Source organism: Cupressus sempervirens, chromosome 5, assembly GCF_028749045.1.
Source record: "Cupressus sempervirens isolate cs-2001-9-10 chromosome 5, ASM2874904v1, whole genome shotgun sequence".
Taxonomy (NCBI): domain Eukaryota; kingdom Viridiplantae; phylum Streptophyta; class Pinopsida; order Cupressales; family Cupressaceae; genus Cupressus; species Cupressus sempervirens.
The window spans coordinates 643,203,418-643,222,532 of NC_143122.1; the positions used below are offsets into that span (position 1 = coordinate 643,203,418).

The 19,115-nt window shown below is 37.0% G+C and overlaps 1 protein-coding gene and 1 pseudogene across 1 annotated transcript; both read left to right on the forward strand.

Moving 5' to 3' along the window:
* Positions 1 to 7,293: 7,293 nt before the first annotated feature.
* LOC149557547 (uncharacterized) lies at positions 7,294 to 10,739 on the forward strand. The gene is made up of 2 exons (XM_089785998.1): positions 7,294 to 10,064; positions 10,153 to 10,739. The coding sequence occupies exons 1-2, from the start codon at positions 7,340 to 7,342 to the stop codon at positions 10,590 to 10,592; spliced, it is 3,165 nt and encodes a 1,054-aa protein (XP_089642124.1). The 5' UTR covers positions 7,294 to 7,339; the 3' UTR covers positions 10,593 to 10,739.
* Positions 10,740 to 12,467: 1,728 nt separating this feature from the next.
* LOC149557548 (pentatricopeptide repeat-containing protein At2g13600-like) lies at positions 12,468 to 15,220 on the forward strand (annotated as a pseudogene).
* The last annotated feature ends 3,895 nt before the right edge of the window (positions 15,221 to 19,115 follow it).

Here is a 19,115-nt window from a genome sequence, read left to right on the forward strand (position 1 = left end):
TAATAGGCAAATTAATAATTCAAGATAAACGTATTTCTGAATTCAATAGAATAAAATTCTTGTTTGCAAATAAATTCAGAAGCACTGGCCGTGAAAATCTACAATCATGCTAGTGCACATTATAATCATGCCGTCAGCCATCAGACAGAATGGCCATTTTATTATTATTTAATATTAAATTAAAAATATAATATAACAGTTTAATAAAGCGATGACAAGGGAGTAGTGGGTAGCAAACAAGGAAAATCATGTGCATTGACCGGAGATAGGTGAGTGTTGTTAGTGCAACGGTTAGTTGTCTCAAGTAAAAGAAATTTCCACACAAAAACCAAGACCTGTAAAATCACGAGATAGCGAAGAGAGCTAGTAGATTTTGAAGTCTAATGACCCATTGTTGGTGTTAACTAATTCTAACACTTCGTTAACTTTCTCCTCTAAACCATAAATACAAGTGAACGCTCCTTAAATTTCAGTTTGGTCGGTGACTACCTACATGCATCATTGAGTTACATCGGTGTCAAACGCACATGTCTCGGTTCTATCTTCAAATTTGCAAATGTTCCCATGCATTTCATCGTAGTTCCTTATTGCTTTATAATCTATTTTCAAGCAATGATTAATTGAAATTCATTCTTTATTGAAGATTTTTGTTTTCCCCTTTTTGTATCTGTAATTTTTTCTTTTTTCTTTCAGCACAGATCATCTTTAATTTTCAAATTTTGCTGAAAATTTTACATCTATTCGGTATTGTTATAGATCTTCCTATTATCGCTTTTAAAAAGTTCAATAAAATGATAGTACATTTATCAATAAGCTACTAGTAGCCGATCACACATTTAGTAATAGTTGATCATTTTTTTTATTGCTTGTTGGTTGGTCCATTTGTGCAAAAAGTACTCGTTTTGTGAGGTGGGTGAACATAATGAATTTGGGGCGAACATTTTGAAATGACATTTTTCAACCACTTTACACTTTAAATGAGGAAACACCTAAATCTTAGCTTTAAGCTATTCAGTCAACTATGAAGACTCCCCAATTTTTTTGGCAAATTTTGACATATGAATTAGGAGTTCTAGATGCAACCTTCCACTAGCCATACTTAATTGCATCTCCCACTACCCCAACATACCTCCTATTGGGACTGAAAATTGCATGCTTCATTTTTAGTCACATTTTGAAAATTTTGGAAAATCATGTCCTAAAGTGCCTTTTATGCATGTGGTCAGTTGTTAGCTTGAGGCCTAGATGGTGTTTGAGTGGCTTAACACCTTTCATTTGACATATGCATATGATCCACAATGTTATTTTGCCATCCCGAATCATTTTGTGAAGTCCCATTTTGAGCTAGTGTCAAAATTTGCAATTCTACCAAGTGTCAAATAGCGATTAGAGGCTCAGTTTGCATCTGAATATCTTTTACCCAGGACTGTGTCATGACTAGTCACTTTGGGGATGTTTAGTGTGTATAACAAAGAACCTATGTTTCAATTTTCAAGTCTTTTCGAATCCGTTTGACTAGGTTTTGCACCCCGCAAAGTTGGTCATTTACTGTTTTGTGCATTTAACTAGTTGATCACAATTCTGGGAAGCCCTGTTCGACCAATCATATCTTTGACCCAGTTAACCCAAATGAAAAAATCCTTTTTGCATTGTGTTCTAGGGGTAAGACACTTCATATGTTCCAATTTTGAGATCATGTCGAATCCATTTGATCAGTTTGCTAACATGATCAAAAACCCAGTTTGCATTGTTTTGTTACGGCTACAGTATCCAGATTGATCTGTACCCCTGTTCGGCATGTTATAACTTTGATCGTGTGATTGGCTAGCCTAAATGGATTGTACCATTGTGTTGTGTCCTAGAAATCCTTGATGTATGCCAGTTCTTAAGTCATGATGAATCCATTTGCATACTTTCTTATGTCCGTACATTTGCCAAAAATCACTTTTTGACACATTTGCCAGTTAAAATTTCCAAGTGCCTGTTTTCGAAAATTCGCCAAATGTGCCCTGTGATTCTTCATGAGCCCAAAACATGGAATTATATTCTCTTCATGGCAAAGAACTTATATCCTAGTTTTCAAAACCCCAAGTGATCAATAACCCAGTTTATAATGCCGAACTCGAGCTCAGTTTATGTTTTTTAACATTGTTTGCCTACAGAGTAATTGAAGTATGGATGTTCGGCAATTAAAATCTCTTGACTGGGAATCCATCATGGGTTGAAAATTTGCAGTGTGATAGAGTATGCAGGATTGAACACTCATGCCGATTTTCGTGGCTTGGTAACTTAATTGGATCAAGTTTTAATTACAACCGGCAGGCCTCCAGACACTAATTCACAATTTGTATAATTGATTAAAAGTGAGTTTAAAATAATGAATTGATGATCATTATGCATATGATTCAATCTTATGACAAAGTAAATGGTGGAAATGGTTTCTTAAAAGCAAAATACAAGGAGCATGTGAAGATTCAAGAAAGAGAGAATTTGGAAAGTGTTCCATTAAAGAGGTTTAGAGGATCACAATATGATGCTGATTTGCCGGCAATTTCAAAAGATAGTATTAATCAAGAAATTTCCACATCAATTAAAATCCACGAGCACAATGAAGCTTTTTGTTGTGAGTTTGCACATTGAATTAAGGAAAAGATTGCATAAAGGTTGCTCTCTCCCACATTGTAGTCTCAATTTGAAAATTGCAGCTGAGAGGTAGTTTTCAACATAGAAGATGTGCTCCATGTCTGGAGAAAACAAAGAGGACAGCAGCAAACATCCACAGAGGAAGAAGCATCCATGTTTTTTAGAGAAATGAACAAATTTGCTGGTGAAACAAAGCTCAAGGTAGCATGTGATTCACGTTTTTGCAGCAAGCAATCAATTAAAGACCATATGTGCATAAAAAAGGAAGCAAAGAACCCCCATTTTTCAAGCCCATGGCTTCTCTAAAGGTGCAGCCACGTTTTTGAAGGGAGTAGCAGCATTTTAAATGACCATGTGCATAAGAAATGACCATTACAATGAAAAGTCTATAGATTCATAGCAAAAACGACCAGCAAGATGGAGCTTCACGTTTGGAATAAGAAAACTCATGCATTTAGCAATCACAGCAAACACAAAGAGCAAGAACCATTGAAGAACATTATCCCACATTGAGCAAGTGGGAAGTATTTTTAGTCTTTATATGCTTTTGCACCCAAACATATAGTGTCAACAAGACAAAGCATTTTGAAAAGGCAAGGTAGGTGCACGTGGGTCCCAGTCAGCTAGAAGGAGTGAAGTAAATTTTGAAAGAAAATGCATGCCCAAATGATGACGTCAGCAGCTTATAGGCGGCCGGAAAAGTCAAAAATCCGGCAGGTCGCTATGTCGCTTGCCGAAAAATCTTGAAAAATCTGGCTAGCGACATAGCGAGGTCGCCAGAAAACTCAAGAATCCGGCAAGAGTCAACAGCCAATCAGAAAGTGACACGTGGCATTGGTCAAACCTGGAGTTGACCCGAAATTAAAGAGGCTAGAAAAAATAGAATGATTTTAAAATTTTCATTTTAAAATTATTTTGCCAAGAAACTGACATGGACTTTTTTTTTAAATAAAGTTTGAACTTCTGATATAGTTTTAACTTTTGAAAGTTCATATATTTGTGAAATATTGTCATAGAGACATAAACAGAGGCCTAATTTTCAAACGGCCATATCTGGGGAAATTTTTAACCGAATTAGGCACTCCAATATACCGTTGGAACCGGGAGAACCTAAACTTTCCAAATCTGGAGTTTGTTTTTGCACAGGTGCTTCTTGGTTCACGTTATAGGACAATTTGTGAAATCAGAGGCATTGATGACAGAACAGGCTGAGTTCTTCAGTGATAATTAAGATTGGTTAGAGGATGGTTTTAGCGGTTAGTTGCAATCTTAAGGTGAAGAAAATCAATTTGAGGTTGTTTCCTTGGCTTTTTGAAATCACATTGTAACTAGTTTTTCACTTCTTACCGTGAATGCATCAAGAATTAGTTGCATCTTTTCATCATTACTTTTTCAGATATTTTGATGCCTTTGAGAGGTATAATGATGAAGATTTGATCTGCCAGTTGATAGAGAGAGGGAAGAAAGAGGTTTTTCAGTTACAGAGGATTGGATTTCAAGTGGACACCTAGCAATTGCATATCAAATCCGGGAATTCATTTCTTGCTATATCTTTCCTTCTTTCTTCACTTTGTGAGGGTTCCAGTTTTTGGGAAGAAAAAGTTCATTGCTGTGATACCATTGGGGATTCCAGTTTTTGCACTGTGAGACCATTGGTTCCAGTATTTTGACATGTTTCCATGACTGTGACACCATTTTCTTCAGCAGAACTCTCATGTGAACAACATTGTAGAGATAATATAGATAGTTCTGAGATATTAGGTTGTTTCATGTTTTAATTTTATGCATCTGAATGTATAGTTTCAAGGAAAGGAATACATATGAGCAACAATTTCACTAGTTTTGTTTTGGTTCTTGTCTCCTGTCTCAGCAATCTGTAAGTCTTATGTGGTTTTGGAACAAAGATTTGAGACCCATTTGCATCCCTTTCAGGTTGTATGTTTGATGTATTTTGCTGTTGGACCAAAGGGCCAAGTAAATGCTCAATATGTTTAAACAAGGTTACTGGTTGTTTGAGAAGGATATTTTGTGAGAATGAGACCTGAATGAACACTGATGTCTGAATCACAAGGTGGTTGGATAGATCTGATGTCTGGGTATATGAGATATGCCCTGATGTCACAGATGTATGTTTTGAATTCATGGAATTGCCCAATGGAGTAGGCACTGATCAGTTATAGGATCACTGGTTATACTATTGCATTTTTGAGGTTTTGTTGAATCAACATCTTTAATCAAATGAATTTCCCTTTCATGTTGAAGAGCTGTAAACAGAATGCCCTCACTCGGCTTATGAATTTCATTGTTTTGCATCTAGCTACTGCAGATATACGTTATTTCATAAGTTATTAGGAGAAATAAGGGTTTCTATCTGCTTTGCATTAGATTCAGTGTATGCTTTGACAACTGGTACCATATAAGGAATCTAGAGGTTCACCTGCCTAGGTTTTGCAGAGCCTGAAGTGCAGAAGGAGTATAGCCTTATAGTTGGCCTGGTGTCTGAATGGATGTGTTGATAATGGGAGTTAGCTGCCCCTAGATGCAGTTTTGTTCTCATCAGGGTAATTGGAAATGGGTAACGTTTTCAAACACCAACACCTCCTAAACGACATTTGTTGTAAAAGAAATCATTTTAAAATATTTTTGTATTATCTATTTTAAATATTATTAAATATTTAATTTTGCAACTTACATAGTGAAAAAACTAATGCAATTTGCTATAAAATGTTCTCTGTAAAAATAATTTATAAAAGAATGTACATTTTAATTAAATTAATTTATAAATAATTTTTGATTAATAATTTTTATTTTAAAATATAAGTGCACAAAAATAAAAATAAAAATAAGTCTTTATTAATATAAAAATAAATATTATTTTATAGCTAAAATTAATTTTACATTTATATAGTTATTAGAAAATCATTTGTCATATAACTTCTTGTTTATTGAAATAATAGAAATTAAATAAAATATTTTGTGGAACAATAATTTAAACAAGAGCTCTCAAGAGCTAGAGTCTTGCTTATGTAAAAGAGAAGAAACATTGAAGTTGAGGAAAAAGATAAACATGTAGGGAAAGAGATTCAATAGTTTCCACTTCGCACATCTAGATCTCCTAAATCATAAATCAAATTATGCTAGTTTTTTCGGTGTACATCCGTAGGACACTTTGATCATTTACGAAGTTCCTCATAAAGGTAGTGGAGTGCAAAGTGGTCAAAACTGTCATTTTAAAACAGTTGCTCAATACCCATTATGTTTACCCCCCAATAGTTACTCAACAAAAAATATAGTACTTGTGACAAAAATGGACCAATCAACAACTAAGAAAGTAAAAAAATGATCAACTATGCGTACATGTGTGATTGGATATCAGTAAATGTGTTATCAGTTTTTGAGGCTTTTAAAAAGTGATAATTGGAGGGTATCTATCACAAAACCCTCACAATCATTGGACCTCCTAACGGTTATTGGGTCTCTTCCTCTATCATTGTTAAAGACTTCCTAACATATATCATGGTATTTACAACTAGGTGTCCAATAGAGTCGTCTTTTGTTATAAAGAATGTAATTTTCTTTTATGCTTAAATCATTGTGATTAGATTCCGAAAGATAACCATTATTAATTATTTTATTTTAAACATACAAACGGAAAGCAAAACCTTAGAAAATTAAAGCACTTGTGAAACTAGAGTTTAAAATGTCTTTAGTGTTGCATATACTAGAAAATGCCACAATTTAAAGCTTTAGATCAATGCTAAATAATAATCTTTCAAAAAGGATAATGTAAATTGTAAATGATTTAAAGCAACCATAGTTATAATTTACTATAAGGAGAATTCAAGTTAACATTATAAAAACCATTGAAAAAATGTAAAGATATACAAAACAAACTAGAAGACATAGAAAAACCTAAGTCTCTCAACAAGGGTTATTTTTATCGTAGATTCAATTGACATTCGTAAAAGAGCCTCAAAAACTGAAAACACATGTAGTAATGGTCCATCACACATGTATTAATAGTTGATTATTTTTTAACTTTTTTGGTTGGTGATTGACCAATTTTTGCATAACTATGGAACATTTCATAAAGACTACTAAGATATATAACCACACATGCCAACTACTAATTGAACATAGTAGATTTTAGGAGAAATATTTTGAAATGACATATTTACACCTTTGGACTCCACAATTCCTAAAGAGATTCAAAAACCTGGTTTTGTGGTTTGGAAAGACAATGGTCCGTTTGGTTGACACGGAAGATGAATATACGCGGACCCCACAATATTATTAAAAAAACATTTATAAAATTCAAAACTTGGTTTTAATTTCAAATTCCACCTTTTTATTGGAAGCGCATCATCCAATTTAACCAGGTTATAATTTTAACCAACCAAACACCCATGTTTTTCTGCAAAACCTGATTTTAACCCTGATAACCCGATTTTGACCTTCCAGCAACCAAACGGAACCTTAGTGATTAAAAGTTCTAACTTTAGCATGAATGACTACTAAAACTTTTCCCCAACTCTAATTAAATTTGAAAATCAATCGCAATAGAAATGTATAACACGGCGGGTTTCCTAGTAATTTCTAGGCACGGATTTCGCGCACTCTATTTATTTCTCCATTCCATGATCTCCATTTGCCTACCTGTGTGTTTCCTCTGCCTCCCGCTGTCTCTTGCTCTACCATGGCTCCTCGCCTGCTCTTATTTTCGATGCTCTCCATGTTATTAATCTCCGCTCTTCCTTATTCTGTCAACAGTCTCTCTCACCATCATCAACAACAACAACAACAATTGCTCTTGCAATTCAAATCTGCCGTTTCCAATAACGGCTCTTCTCTGGCCGACTGGACTCCTCTTCACCACTTGTGCAACTGGACTGGTCTTGCTTGTCACTCCAAATCCCACTCTGTCCGCACCATCAATTTAACCCAGATGAGTTTAACGGGCACCATCTCTCCTGTGCTCGGGAATCTCTCATCTCTTCGATCCCTTGATCTCTCCCACAATAGCCTAACTGGCTCAATCCCATCCCAATTCAGCAAACTCCCAAATCTTTGGATACTCTGGCTGAACAACAATCAACTAAAAGGGACCATTCCTCTCACCCTCTCCGCTTGCCGCAAACTGTATGACTTGAGCCTCTCCGATAACCAACTGCACGGCAGCATTCCGCCTGAGCTCAGCCTCCTCGCAAGTTTAAAGAGCCTCGACTTGGCCATAAACAGTCTCACGGGTAACATTCCTTCCTCTTTCAAGAATCTGTCTGCCCTGGTTCACCTAGAATTAGCTGAAAATAACTTAACGGGAACTATTCCACCCTCTTTCAAGAATCTCTCTGCCTTAGTTCAATTGGCTTTGGGAGAGAATTGCCTATCGGGAAGCATTCCTTCAGACTTAGGAATGCTTAGTCACCTACAGAGGCTTATCCTTCAAGATAACAACTTTATAGGCACCATTCCTGTCTCTTTGACAAATCTCTCAAAATTGAATGACTTGATTCTGAATAATAATGAGATAAGTGGGCATATTCCATGGGAAATTGGCATCAATCTCTCCAATTTGAAAAACCTTTATTTATGGGGAAATCAGCTTAGTGGAAACATACCAAGCTCCTTGGGAAATTGTTCCCGTCTCATCGCGCTTGAATTAGAGCTCAACCGACTCGGTGGAACGGTTCCAATGGAGGTGGGTAAGTTGAACCTTCTCACCAAACTTTATCTTAACAGCAATCAAATTGGTACTGACAGCAGCAACACATTGGCTTTTCTCACTGCTCTCACAAATTGCTCCCACTTGCAAGTAATAGAAATGTCATATAACAATTTCACTGGTCAACTGCCCCCATCCATAGGCCAACTGTCTTCCAACCTCAATTACTTGGCTTTACAAATGAACAAGATAAGCGGATGCATACCACAACAAATTGTCAATCTCACAAATTTAACTTTCTTAGATCTAGGGAATAACCTTTTCAGCGGCAGTATTCCATCTGGGATTCGAAGACTCCTTAAGGTAGAACAACTGTATCTGCATGTGAATAAATTAGAAGGAAGCATTCCGAGTGAGATAGGTCAAATGCAACATCTCGGAGCCTTATCTCTTCATCACAACCAGTTATCTGGAAAAATTCCAGATTCTCTTTGTAACTCCCACCAGATAAGGCGTCTTCATCTTCACCACAACAAGTTGTCAGGGGATATCCCAGTAAGTTTGGAGGGATGTCAGAAGTTGGAGCTCCTCGACTTATCTTACAATAAGCTAGTGGGCAAGATACCTCGGGAAGTCATTGCCACACTGAAAAATCTGCAATTCTACCTCAATCTTTCATGGAACTCTCTGCAGGGCTCGTTGCCACCGGAGATGAGTAAAATTGTAATGGCTCAAGGCATAGATATATCTGGAAACCAGCTTAGTGGGGTTATTCCAAATTCCCTAGGAGACTGCGCAGCACTAGAGCATCTGAATCTGTCCCACAACGCCTTAGTAGGTCCAATACCAGGCTCACTCTCCAAATTGAAAAATCTCCAAGACATGGACTTTTCATTCAATAATTTGTCAGGGCAGATTCCGGCAGCAGGGTTGTTTTCAAATAGAAATGTTATAATATTGTTAATGGGGAACTCTGCACTGTGTGGCTCCAAAAACTATTCATTGCCTGCATGCCCAAATCTCATCCACCAAAAACATTCCCCGCTTAAGAAAATAGTGATATCAGTTGTTGGTACCATTGGATTTGTTTTATTCTTCTTCATTATAGGAATTCTGTGGTGGCATAAATTTTCAAGGCAGCTAGTCAGTCCCTCGAGCTCTATTTTTCGAAGGCTCGGTTACCCAAAATTTTCTTATCAAGATCTTGTCATTGCAACATCTGGATTTGATGAGTCAAACTTGCTTGGAGTAGGTAACTTCGGATCCGTGTATAAAGGCATCTTGAGGAATGGTAATATCATTGCCATCAAATCTCTTACTTTTCAAAATGAAGAAGCTCTCAAGAGTTTTAAAAGGGAGTCCAAATTGTTAGGGAGGATTCGGCACCGCAATCTCATCAGGATCATTAGTGCATTTTTCTACCCTGACATCAAAGGTTTAGTTCTTCAGTTCGCCTCTAATGGGAGCTTGGAAAAACATTTGCATCCTGACAGAGATTATGAGGGCATTTGCAGGCTGGGATTCAGTGAGGGTTTGAGCATCACTGTAGATGTAGCACATGCAATGGAATATTTACATCATGATTCTCCTCTTCAAATTGTGCACTGTGATTTAAAACCAAACAATGTGCTCTTGGATGGCGACATGACAGCCCTTGTCACTGATTTTGGTATCTCCCGCTTAACTACAGCAAATACTGTAGATTCATTGAGCACAACAACATTTGGGCTCAGAGGATCCATTGGCTATATCGCTCCAGGTAACATTTTTCAGTTATCTTTGTTTAACATTATCATATTTGTTTTATCAAAATCTTTTCATAATTTAATGAATAAAATTTGTTACAGAGTATGGATTGGGTGGGAATGTTTCTACCAAGGGAGATGTTTATAGCTTTGGAATTCTGATACTAGAGATGGTTACAAGGAAGAGGCCAAGTGACGAGATGTTTGTGGGGGACATGAACCTGCATAAGTGGGTGAATTTGGCTTTTCCAGACAGATTGACAGATATTGTTGATAGCGAGCTGTTGAAAGATGTACGTGAAAACATGGAAGACAACACATGTCTTCTTTTTTCATTTATTCATGTTGGCCTTCTTTGCAGTGCTGAATCAGCAAGAGAGCGACCTTCCATGAGAGATGTAGCAAATGCCTTGGAGAGCCTGAAGAAATCTTTGATGGGAGGTGTAGTTGCTTCCAATTTGACAGCTACCATATCAGATCTCCTGAGAAATACAAATCCCACAGAAACATTGGCATCTGGTAGTCAAAGTTCTACATATTAGATGTTTATAAGTTTAATCAAAAGTTTCAGTCCTTTCCGTTTTCTATTCTCAAGTTTGTCTTCCAAAAGATGTCAGTCTTCTTTCGTGTCAGTTAATCTACCTTGAATACTAATTGATGGAGCCAGTCTATGTGCTTTCATAACACTAGTTTGATGTTGTACATACAACTTTGAACCAATGGAAACTGTGTGAGATATTTTCCTCCTCTCTTTATTTGCCAAAGCTTTGAAGTGTTTTCCTTACGTTCCCTCTGTCCACGGATTAAATGCACATGAGACAAACAAAAGCAAAAGCATAATCATTATTAGTTCCCGCTTACAACACAATACTATTGCAATCATTAAAATGGAATAGATCAATTAATTCAACCAATCTCAACCAATCCAATTTCAGTATTTTTTGGAGTATATAAAGTTTTCTATAGTCTATACATTTCTATATATTTTAAAAATCTTGAAAAGGCCAATTATCTGCTTTGACATTGGCTCGCAAAAACAGTAAAAATTACAAGCCGTTGCTATTACGCCGCGCTCGACGCTCTAACGCCTCCTCTTCTAGACGTTATAAGCCGAGAGTGCATTTAGAGTATACTAGAGAGCCCATTACCCCTTACTATAATCATTATCCATCGTTTGCATTGATTTTGCTTCCTTGTCAAATGCACTATCAGGGGCAAGGAATCTATTTCCTTGGCAATGCATACGGCAGTATAGGAATTTGTCTTCAACAGTTTCATTTCTTCAATACTAAAGCATTGCGTATTTAGGTTTATAATATTTTAAAAAACCAGCTTAAATTAAAATTACTCATCCCATGGAGGGAAGCATGGGCATAAACTCCTATTCCATAACAATAATTACTTATTCCAACACAGTATCAACAGTAGCAGGAGGACATTTAGTCTTTATAAAATGCCCAGAAATAACCTATTTATGCATTACCCAAAGAGCATCAATAAAAATAAAGCATCAGGGGGTAATATTGGAGGCCGTAAAGTGTAAAAACGTTTCGGATGCATGAACCCACAGGACCTATGTATAAACTATACTACCCTTCAGTTACCAATTTGTTACAAGAGAAATAATAAACAATACAACTGAGATGGTGTTCTCAAATTTAAATTACAACCATAAAAGTAGTTAAATTTTTTAAGGTATTGGATCCAGTTGTTAGCCAATAGGCTACTTCCCATGGGATCCTTTGCCGGGAAGTGTCCTGTTCAGGCCTAGAAAAAATGACGGTTCAAGTTGGGAAAAAAGGGCGGCCAAAGATATTTCTAATTTTAGTTTATTTCAAGAGACACAGAACTGCATTGTTTGCGAAGGATCTGATACAGTGGTGCTAGCAGAACCACCGCCATCCAGTCCATCTCCAAGTCGGGAAACTTGCGCTTGCCTGTTCACAAATGCACGGTCCAACTATTGGTCCTCAGGTGGATTCAGGGCCTACGTGTTTGCATATTTGGGCATAGATTCATGGGGTTTAATCCACCATAAGAATATGGACATAAGGTAAATACGATCAAACTATTGTTTAAAATCCATTTTCAATTTCTCAGTCTTTGTGGTTAATTATTTTTAGAACTAGAATAAAGCTTTAGATCTGCAACAGAAGTGAATGCTGAAGTTGGATCATCTATGATGTCACCTACTTGTGGACAGAATTTTGCATGTATATACTATATAATGTCTGGATGGTCTTCAATTATAAGAAATACGGAAAAATCCTTCCACGGGGTTTGTGCTTTCCTTTTTTCATTTGATTTTCAGGGCTCTGATCACACAAATGCAAATTTAGAATTCATATCAAAGAAATTGAAAAATCTGATGAACTTATGGACCATGCTAGCGTTGTTTCGTATAAGAAACAACATACATGAAACAACTAATCAAGCCTCGAAAGATGCTAATGGTTTGGGTTTTCGTTCCATTCTTCATTTAAAAAGTAAATACACAACCACTAATAGCATCGTGGTTGCAGGGGATGGCCATGCCAAGCCAAACTCTAAGGGTAATTCGGATATGATTCCCGAAATTAATTTTTGTTAGCGAGGTATCTAAACGAAGCTCTCGACGTTTTAAGTCGAGGCATCTCATTATGGTCATGTATTCATGAATCTCTCCTGTAGGAGTGTCTGAAGTTTGAACAATAAATGCTTGGCTGAGAGCAAACTGGTGCATGCCCACATCATTCAAACAACATGCCAATGAAAAGACATGAATAAACTTATGATGATTAATGCTAAATGTAGTAGACTGGTTTAACCTAGTAGAATATTGAAGCAAATGAATAAACTAGATGTAATTTCAATGGCGGTCATGATTGCAGCCTATGCCAGAAGAGGGTATGCTCAGGCAGCATTGGCAATTTTAATGAAATGTACCAAGAAAACACAAAACCCAATCAATTTACCTTTTTCAGTGTTCTCTCTATATGTGCTGACTTGCAGAACATGAGAAGGGGTAAGAGGATCCACAAAGACATAATTAGAAGTGGATTTCAGTCCGATGTTGTTATAGGCAATGCTCTTCTAGACATGTACGCAAAATGTAGTGGTTTGAAATATGCACACAATGTGTTTGACAGAATACCTTAATGAGATGTGATCACCTGGACTACTATTGTTGCAGGGCATGCACAGAACGGGAACCTTGACATTGCCCAGAAATACTTTGATACAATGCCCGAGAGAAATGTGGTTTCATGGAATGCAATGATCTCAGGCTATCCACACAGTAGAGACCTTGACAAGGCCCTGGAGCTCTTTCTTTAGATGCCTGAATGAAATGTTGTCTCGTGGAATTTGATGATGGAAATGCATCCAGAGAATGGAAATGGTGTGGAAGCACTAAGGCTTTTTCAGCAAATGCAAATGTCAGATGTCAAGCCGATCTTAGAAACCTTTAGAATTATTCTTCTGGTACGTGCTGATTTGGGAGCTCTGAAACAAGACATGGAGTTCTCTGAAGTTATAAGTAGAAACGGTTTTCAAATTGTTAGCATGCTCAGCAAGCAAATCCAAACAAAAGAGGCCCTGCACATTGTTGATCTCATGGACCAACCATTACGCTTTTCTTTGTTGCAAGAACGTACTAAGAAGAAAACCCTATCCGATGACAAACAAGTCCACAACCATATGACAACAAGAGGATTGAAGCCAGATATATTATTAGGAAACATTCATATAAAATTATATTATAAAAATATGTGATAAATATGGTAGCCTGATGGATGCTCGGGAAGTTTTTGATCAAATACCCATGCGAAATGTGATATCGTGGACAACGATCATTACAACATATAGAAGGCATGGATATGGTGAGAGGGTTATGATCTTGTTTCCCCAAATGAAAGACAACAACATTCAACCCAATCAGTTCACATTTGCAAGTATTCTCTCTTCGTGTGTTGATATGGCAAATCTGAAGAAAGGCAAGGAGATTCAAGAAGAAATCATTAGAAATGACTCTCAATCCGATGCATATGTGGGGAATGCCCTTGTCGACATGTGTGGCAAATGTGGGAATATTGATAGTGCACGTAATGTATTTGAAAAAGTATTACAAGAAGATGTGATCTCATGGACAACAATGATCGCAGGTTATGCGCATAATAGGTACACCGATAAGGCATTTCATCTCTTCCAGAAAATGCCTGAACGGAACGTAGTCTCTTAGAATGCAATGATTTCAGGATACATGCAGAATGGGCGCGCAGAGGATGCTCTAAAACTCTTTCACAACATATCAAAGCGTAACTCCATCTCATGGAATGCAATGATTGCAGGATATGACAGAATGGTTATGGTGAAGAGGCCTTGAAGCTTTTCCAAGGAATGCAAACAACAGATATGAAGTTGAACACTGAAACCTTTATAATTGTTCTTTCATCCTGTGCTAACATAGCTGGTCTACAGGAAGGAATGGAAATTCATGAATTCAACATTAGAAGTGGATTTCAATCTAATATCTCTGTTGGGAATTCCCTTGTAAGCATATATGCCAAATGTGGGAGTATAGAGGATTCATTCAGAGTATTTGATAAGATGCGTGAAAGAGATCTGGTTTCATGGGATGCAATTATTGCAGGATATGCTATACATGGCTTTGGTAAGAAAGCCCTTAAACTTCGGTAGAAAACCAAACAATGTAACCTTTATTGGTGTTTTGACTGCATGTTGCCATGCAGGCCTAGTTAATGAGGGTTGGCTGTATTTTCACCTCATGAATCAATATTATAACATCACACCTGCTATGGAGCACCATGGTTGTATGGTCAACGTTCCTGGGCGTGCTAGCTGCCTGAATGAAGCCCAAACCTTTATCAACAACATGCCAATTGAACCCAATGCAGTTTTTTGGCTTTCTTTGCTTGGGGTCTGCAAAATACATATGAATATAGAGCTAGGTGAAAAGGTAGCAAGACAACTTATTGATTTGAATCCTAAAAACACCGCCCTTTATGTGTTTCTCTCAAACATTTATGCCTCGGCTGTTAGATGGGAGAACTTAAAACATGTGCAGAAAATCATGGTAGATAAAAAGGTTAAAAAATCACCTGGATGCAGTTGGATTGTAGTCAGGAGCCAAGTGTATACTTTCCTATCTAAATATACAGAAATTTCATGATATGCTAGAGAGAGTGTAAAAGTTTTTAAAAGCGGTAAGATTTGTCCATTGCGAAAAAATTGCTATTAATGTTTGAAGAAGACGCAAAATTAAGATTTTCTATCATTATATCAAGAAACTAGCAATCATTTGTGGGCTATGAATACGTCTTCTGAAAGAACTATGAATATCATTAGAAACCTTTAAAGATCCCTTCCCAAGATTGTTGAGCTGGTATTTGATTCTTGAGATGTGCTAACTTACACTAGCATTTGAGAGGGGGAATTTTTAGGCGGATAAAAAGCTTAGCGGGAGATTAAAGAGTATACATGAAAAAAACAGAACTAACATGCATTTAAAACCAATGCAAGAACATTTCAGTTGCAGTACAAAAAGTGATCCTATTTTTTAAGCGACGATAGATAAATAAGCATATGTAACAAGACAAGTAGTCTGGATATGAACAATATAACAGAGAGGAGGAACCTGATGCCAATATGAGAATTAAAACTTCTACGTTTGACGCAACACTAAAAAAATCTATAGACAAATATGAAACTCTTCATCACGAGCAGAGAAATACGATTGAAAGCAAAATGGAAAAAACTTACCTCCAGATAAAATGCATTATTTTAACCTCTACAAATCTTATCAATTCCTCATATTGTTCTAGGCATAAAATAGTCTATAGCAAAGAGCATATTCAATCATACAAGAAATTTCCATTCTTTCTGAATTTAATTGTAGCTTGTCAGCTTAGAGATGTATAAATATGGGCTAACTGGACTCTTCCTCTTCGCTGGAAACACCATAAACATCCTAATTATGTTTTTTAAGTAATCAACCCGATTTCTTGCAGTTCCTATTTTCAACGTTTGTAGTGTAGTTTTTTTTTAAATTTTCTGAATGGGGTTTTATTCAATTCCTGTTTGTTTTCAACGTTTGCAGTGCTTAGTTGCAAGAAACGCAACGGTAGAATGTCATTTCGCGTTTCAACGGCCGAAATGCGTTTCTCCGTTGCTAAGACCCGTTTCCATCCATGTAATTATTATTTATTGAATTTACCGGTAGTAATTTGAGTTTAGTGAGCAGATTGATAGGGACATGGATAGACATCCAGTTTACTATTTGTTTTCAACTGATTAAAAATGGACTAACACTTCCATTACTGTCCAGCCAATCATCATTTATTGGGCATTTGCACGGAATATTTAAATAATATCCAATTTCATAAATCTCCCTGGCTCTGCAATAGCGTTTGATACATTTCAAACCCAAAAAATATTTGTAAGTAAATATATTAGAGATAATAATAAAATATGTAAATATTTAATAACATTAATAAAAGATATTAAGCAATGCTGGAAAACTACAACTGATTACTGCTGCTCTTTAGGGAATCCCTATTTATTTCTTATTCATATTTAAGATTAATCTAAATATGGCTGAGAAAATTGAGAGAATTCAAAGGAATTTTCTGTGGTCAGGGACTGAAGAGAAAAATAAATTGAATCTGGTCAATTGGGAGGAGGTGTGTAAACCAAAAGCTAAGGGGGGGCTTGGGATTAGAAGAATGAAAGACCTTAATAAAGCTTTTCTCACAAAAATTGGACGAAGACCAGCAAAAGGAAACACCGGATGGGGAAATATTATGAAAGCTAAATATTTGTCTAATACCTCCTTTCGGTGGAACCTATATAATAATGACCTCCCAGGAGGTTCAAAGATCTGGCAGAACATTGTTAGAAATAGAGGGCTACTAAGAGAAGGATTGAGGTGGATTGTGAGCAATGGCTTCAATATAAGGTTTTGGAAGACAGGTGGACGGATGGGAAACCGTTGGCCTTAAGTAAATTTCGTGGTTTAATGGAACTCCTTAAGGAGGACATAGGGGTTAAAGTGGGAGACTACATTGATCAGGGGAGGAGATGGAAGAAGCTGTATAAGGAGGACTATCCGCGGGAGATAGTTATTCTCATAGAGGAACTGGAAGAACTAATAAAGGAACAGAGACTCCCATTATTGCCACGGGAGGATATCATGGCTTGGGATTTAACTTCGAATAGGAACTTCACTGTCAAATCTGCTTATACCTTAATGTTCAATAAGGAACTATGCCCAACTATATGGAGCAAGGTATGGATCAATAACCTTATACCTAAGATTAATTTCTTTTGGTGGACGGTTCAACATGGAAAAATTTTAACAATTGATAATTTGAAAAAAAGAGGATTCTACATAACAAACCGTTGCTGCCTTTGTGAACAAAAGGAAGAAAGTATTTACCACCTTTTCATTGAATGTCAGTTTGCGGTTGACATCTGGACTAAGGTTTGGGAAAGATTGGGGGTGGCATGGGTCATGAAAGATAATTTGGGACAGTTTGTGGACAATTGGGATTGCCCATTCCATCATCCAAGACTAATCCTTTTATGAAAGATCATCCCACCATATGTATGCTGGCACATATGGAAAGAAAGGAATAACAGGATATTCAGGGAGGAAAATAGGTTGGTCGAAGTGGTTTTTGGAGTGATGAACAAACAACAAACTGTTGAAGGAAAACCTAAGGGTAGCTAAATACAAAATGCCAAAGGAGGAACCCAGAAGATTTGAAGGCATTGTGGCTGAGAAGTGGGGTTGTCAAGAGGATTTCTTCCTATTTGATAACTTCGCTAGGAGGAGGAGACAATAGACAATATGGAGACCACCCACCATCACATAGTATAAACTGAATTTTAACGGAGCTGCGAAAGGAGGACAGGGAGCGGCTGGAGGTGTGTTGAGAGACAGGAATGGTGATGTGTTGTTGGTTTATGCAAGTCAGGTGGGGATTGGCAGCAATAATGTGGCAGAAGCTACGGCAATATTATGGGGTCTTCAACTATCTAGGGAAAGAAACATTTTAGAGTTAAGTATAGAAGGGGACTCCAAACTAGAGATCGATTTGGTTAAGGGGGAGGCAAAATTGGGATGGAAGATTAGAAATATCATCCTGGATATTAAAAATATATTGGAGGAAATGAGAATGGTCCACCTCCAGCATATCTACCATGAGGGTAATCAAGTGGCAGACGTTGCCGCTGCCATGGGGTTTAACGTTAGGGTAATCAGGTGCTAGGAAAATTCAATTGATATTAACAAAAATCTAAGGATGTTGATATCCAAGGAAAAAGGCGGCAAAATTCAAAATGGTGATTAGTAAATTTAAAAGTAAGGCCAAATTTGGCAAGATGGAGAACTTTGTCGCTAAATTAAACTTTAGCGTTTTGGAAATAAGAGACAAACATGGCCGTACAAAAGACAAGTGGAGTAATTATGAATTAAGGAACTTGTCTTTTCGTAATTATGGAAACTCGTTGCAAGCTTTGAATCACTCTCCAAAAGGAAGTACGATAGATATTATGCATTGGGATGTTAGAAATCGATGGGGAGAGAAAATTAGGTTTTTTAATACCCACGAATCTCATAATAAGATGTTACAGGATTTTGGAGCACATCATACATGGGTCTGTAATTTTGATCCCTATTTTCTCAAAGGAATTAAGCAAGAGAGTAGTCACGGAGAATTTGAAAGTGATAAAGTTCTGATGCGTAATTCTGAGGAAGAGAGGCCGGATAGTGGAGGAATTGAAATGGTAGGTGATCTGAATCGGTTGGAACCAATGAGATTAGAGAACTTCAAGGACAGGATGGCAACCTGGTATCTTCTGAAAGAAGGGAGTTTTCTACCCTATATGATGTCCATGGCTGGGTACGATGAAAATTGTGCATTACAATTTGTGAATAGTTGGAACGATAGGAAGGTTACAATCAACGACATTACATTTCAAGTCATGGAGGAGGTAATTGCCATGGCAACAAGACTCACTGTCAAGGGCAAAAAATGGAAGAAAGTTACTAAAGTCTCGGATGA

Coding starts and splice junctions, on each gene's coding strand:
- LOC149557547 (XM_089785998.1), top strand. CDS start 7,340: ATGGCTCCTCGCCTGCTCTTATTTTCGATGCTCTCCATGTTATTAATC. Junction 10,065..10,152: donor CATTGGCTATATCGCTCCAG/GTAACATTTTTC, acceptor AATTTGTTACAG/AGTATGGATTGGGTGGGAAT.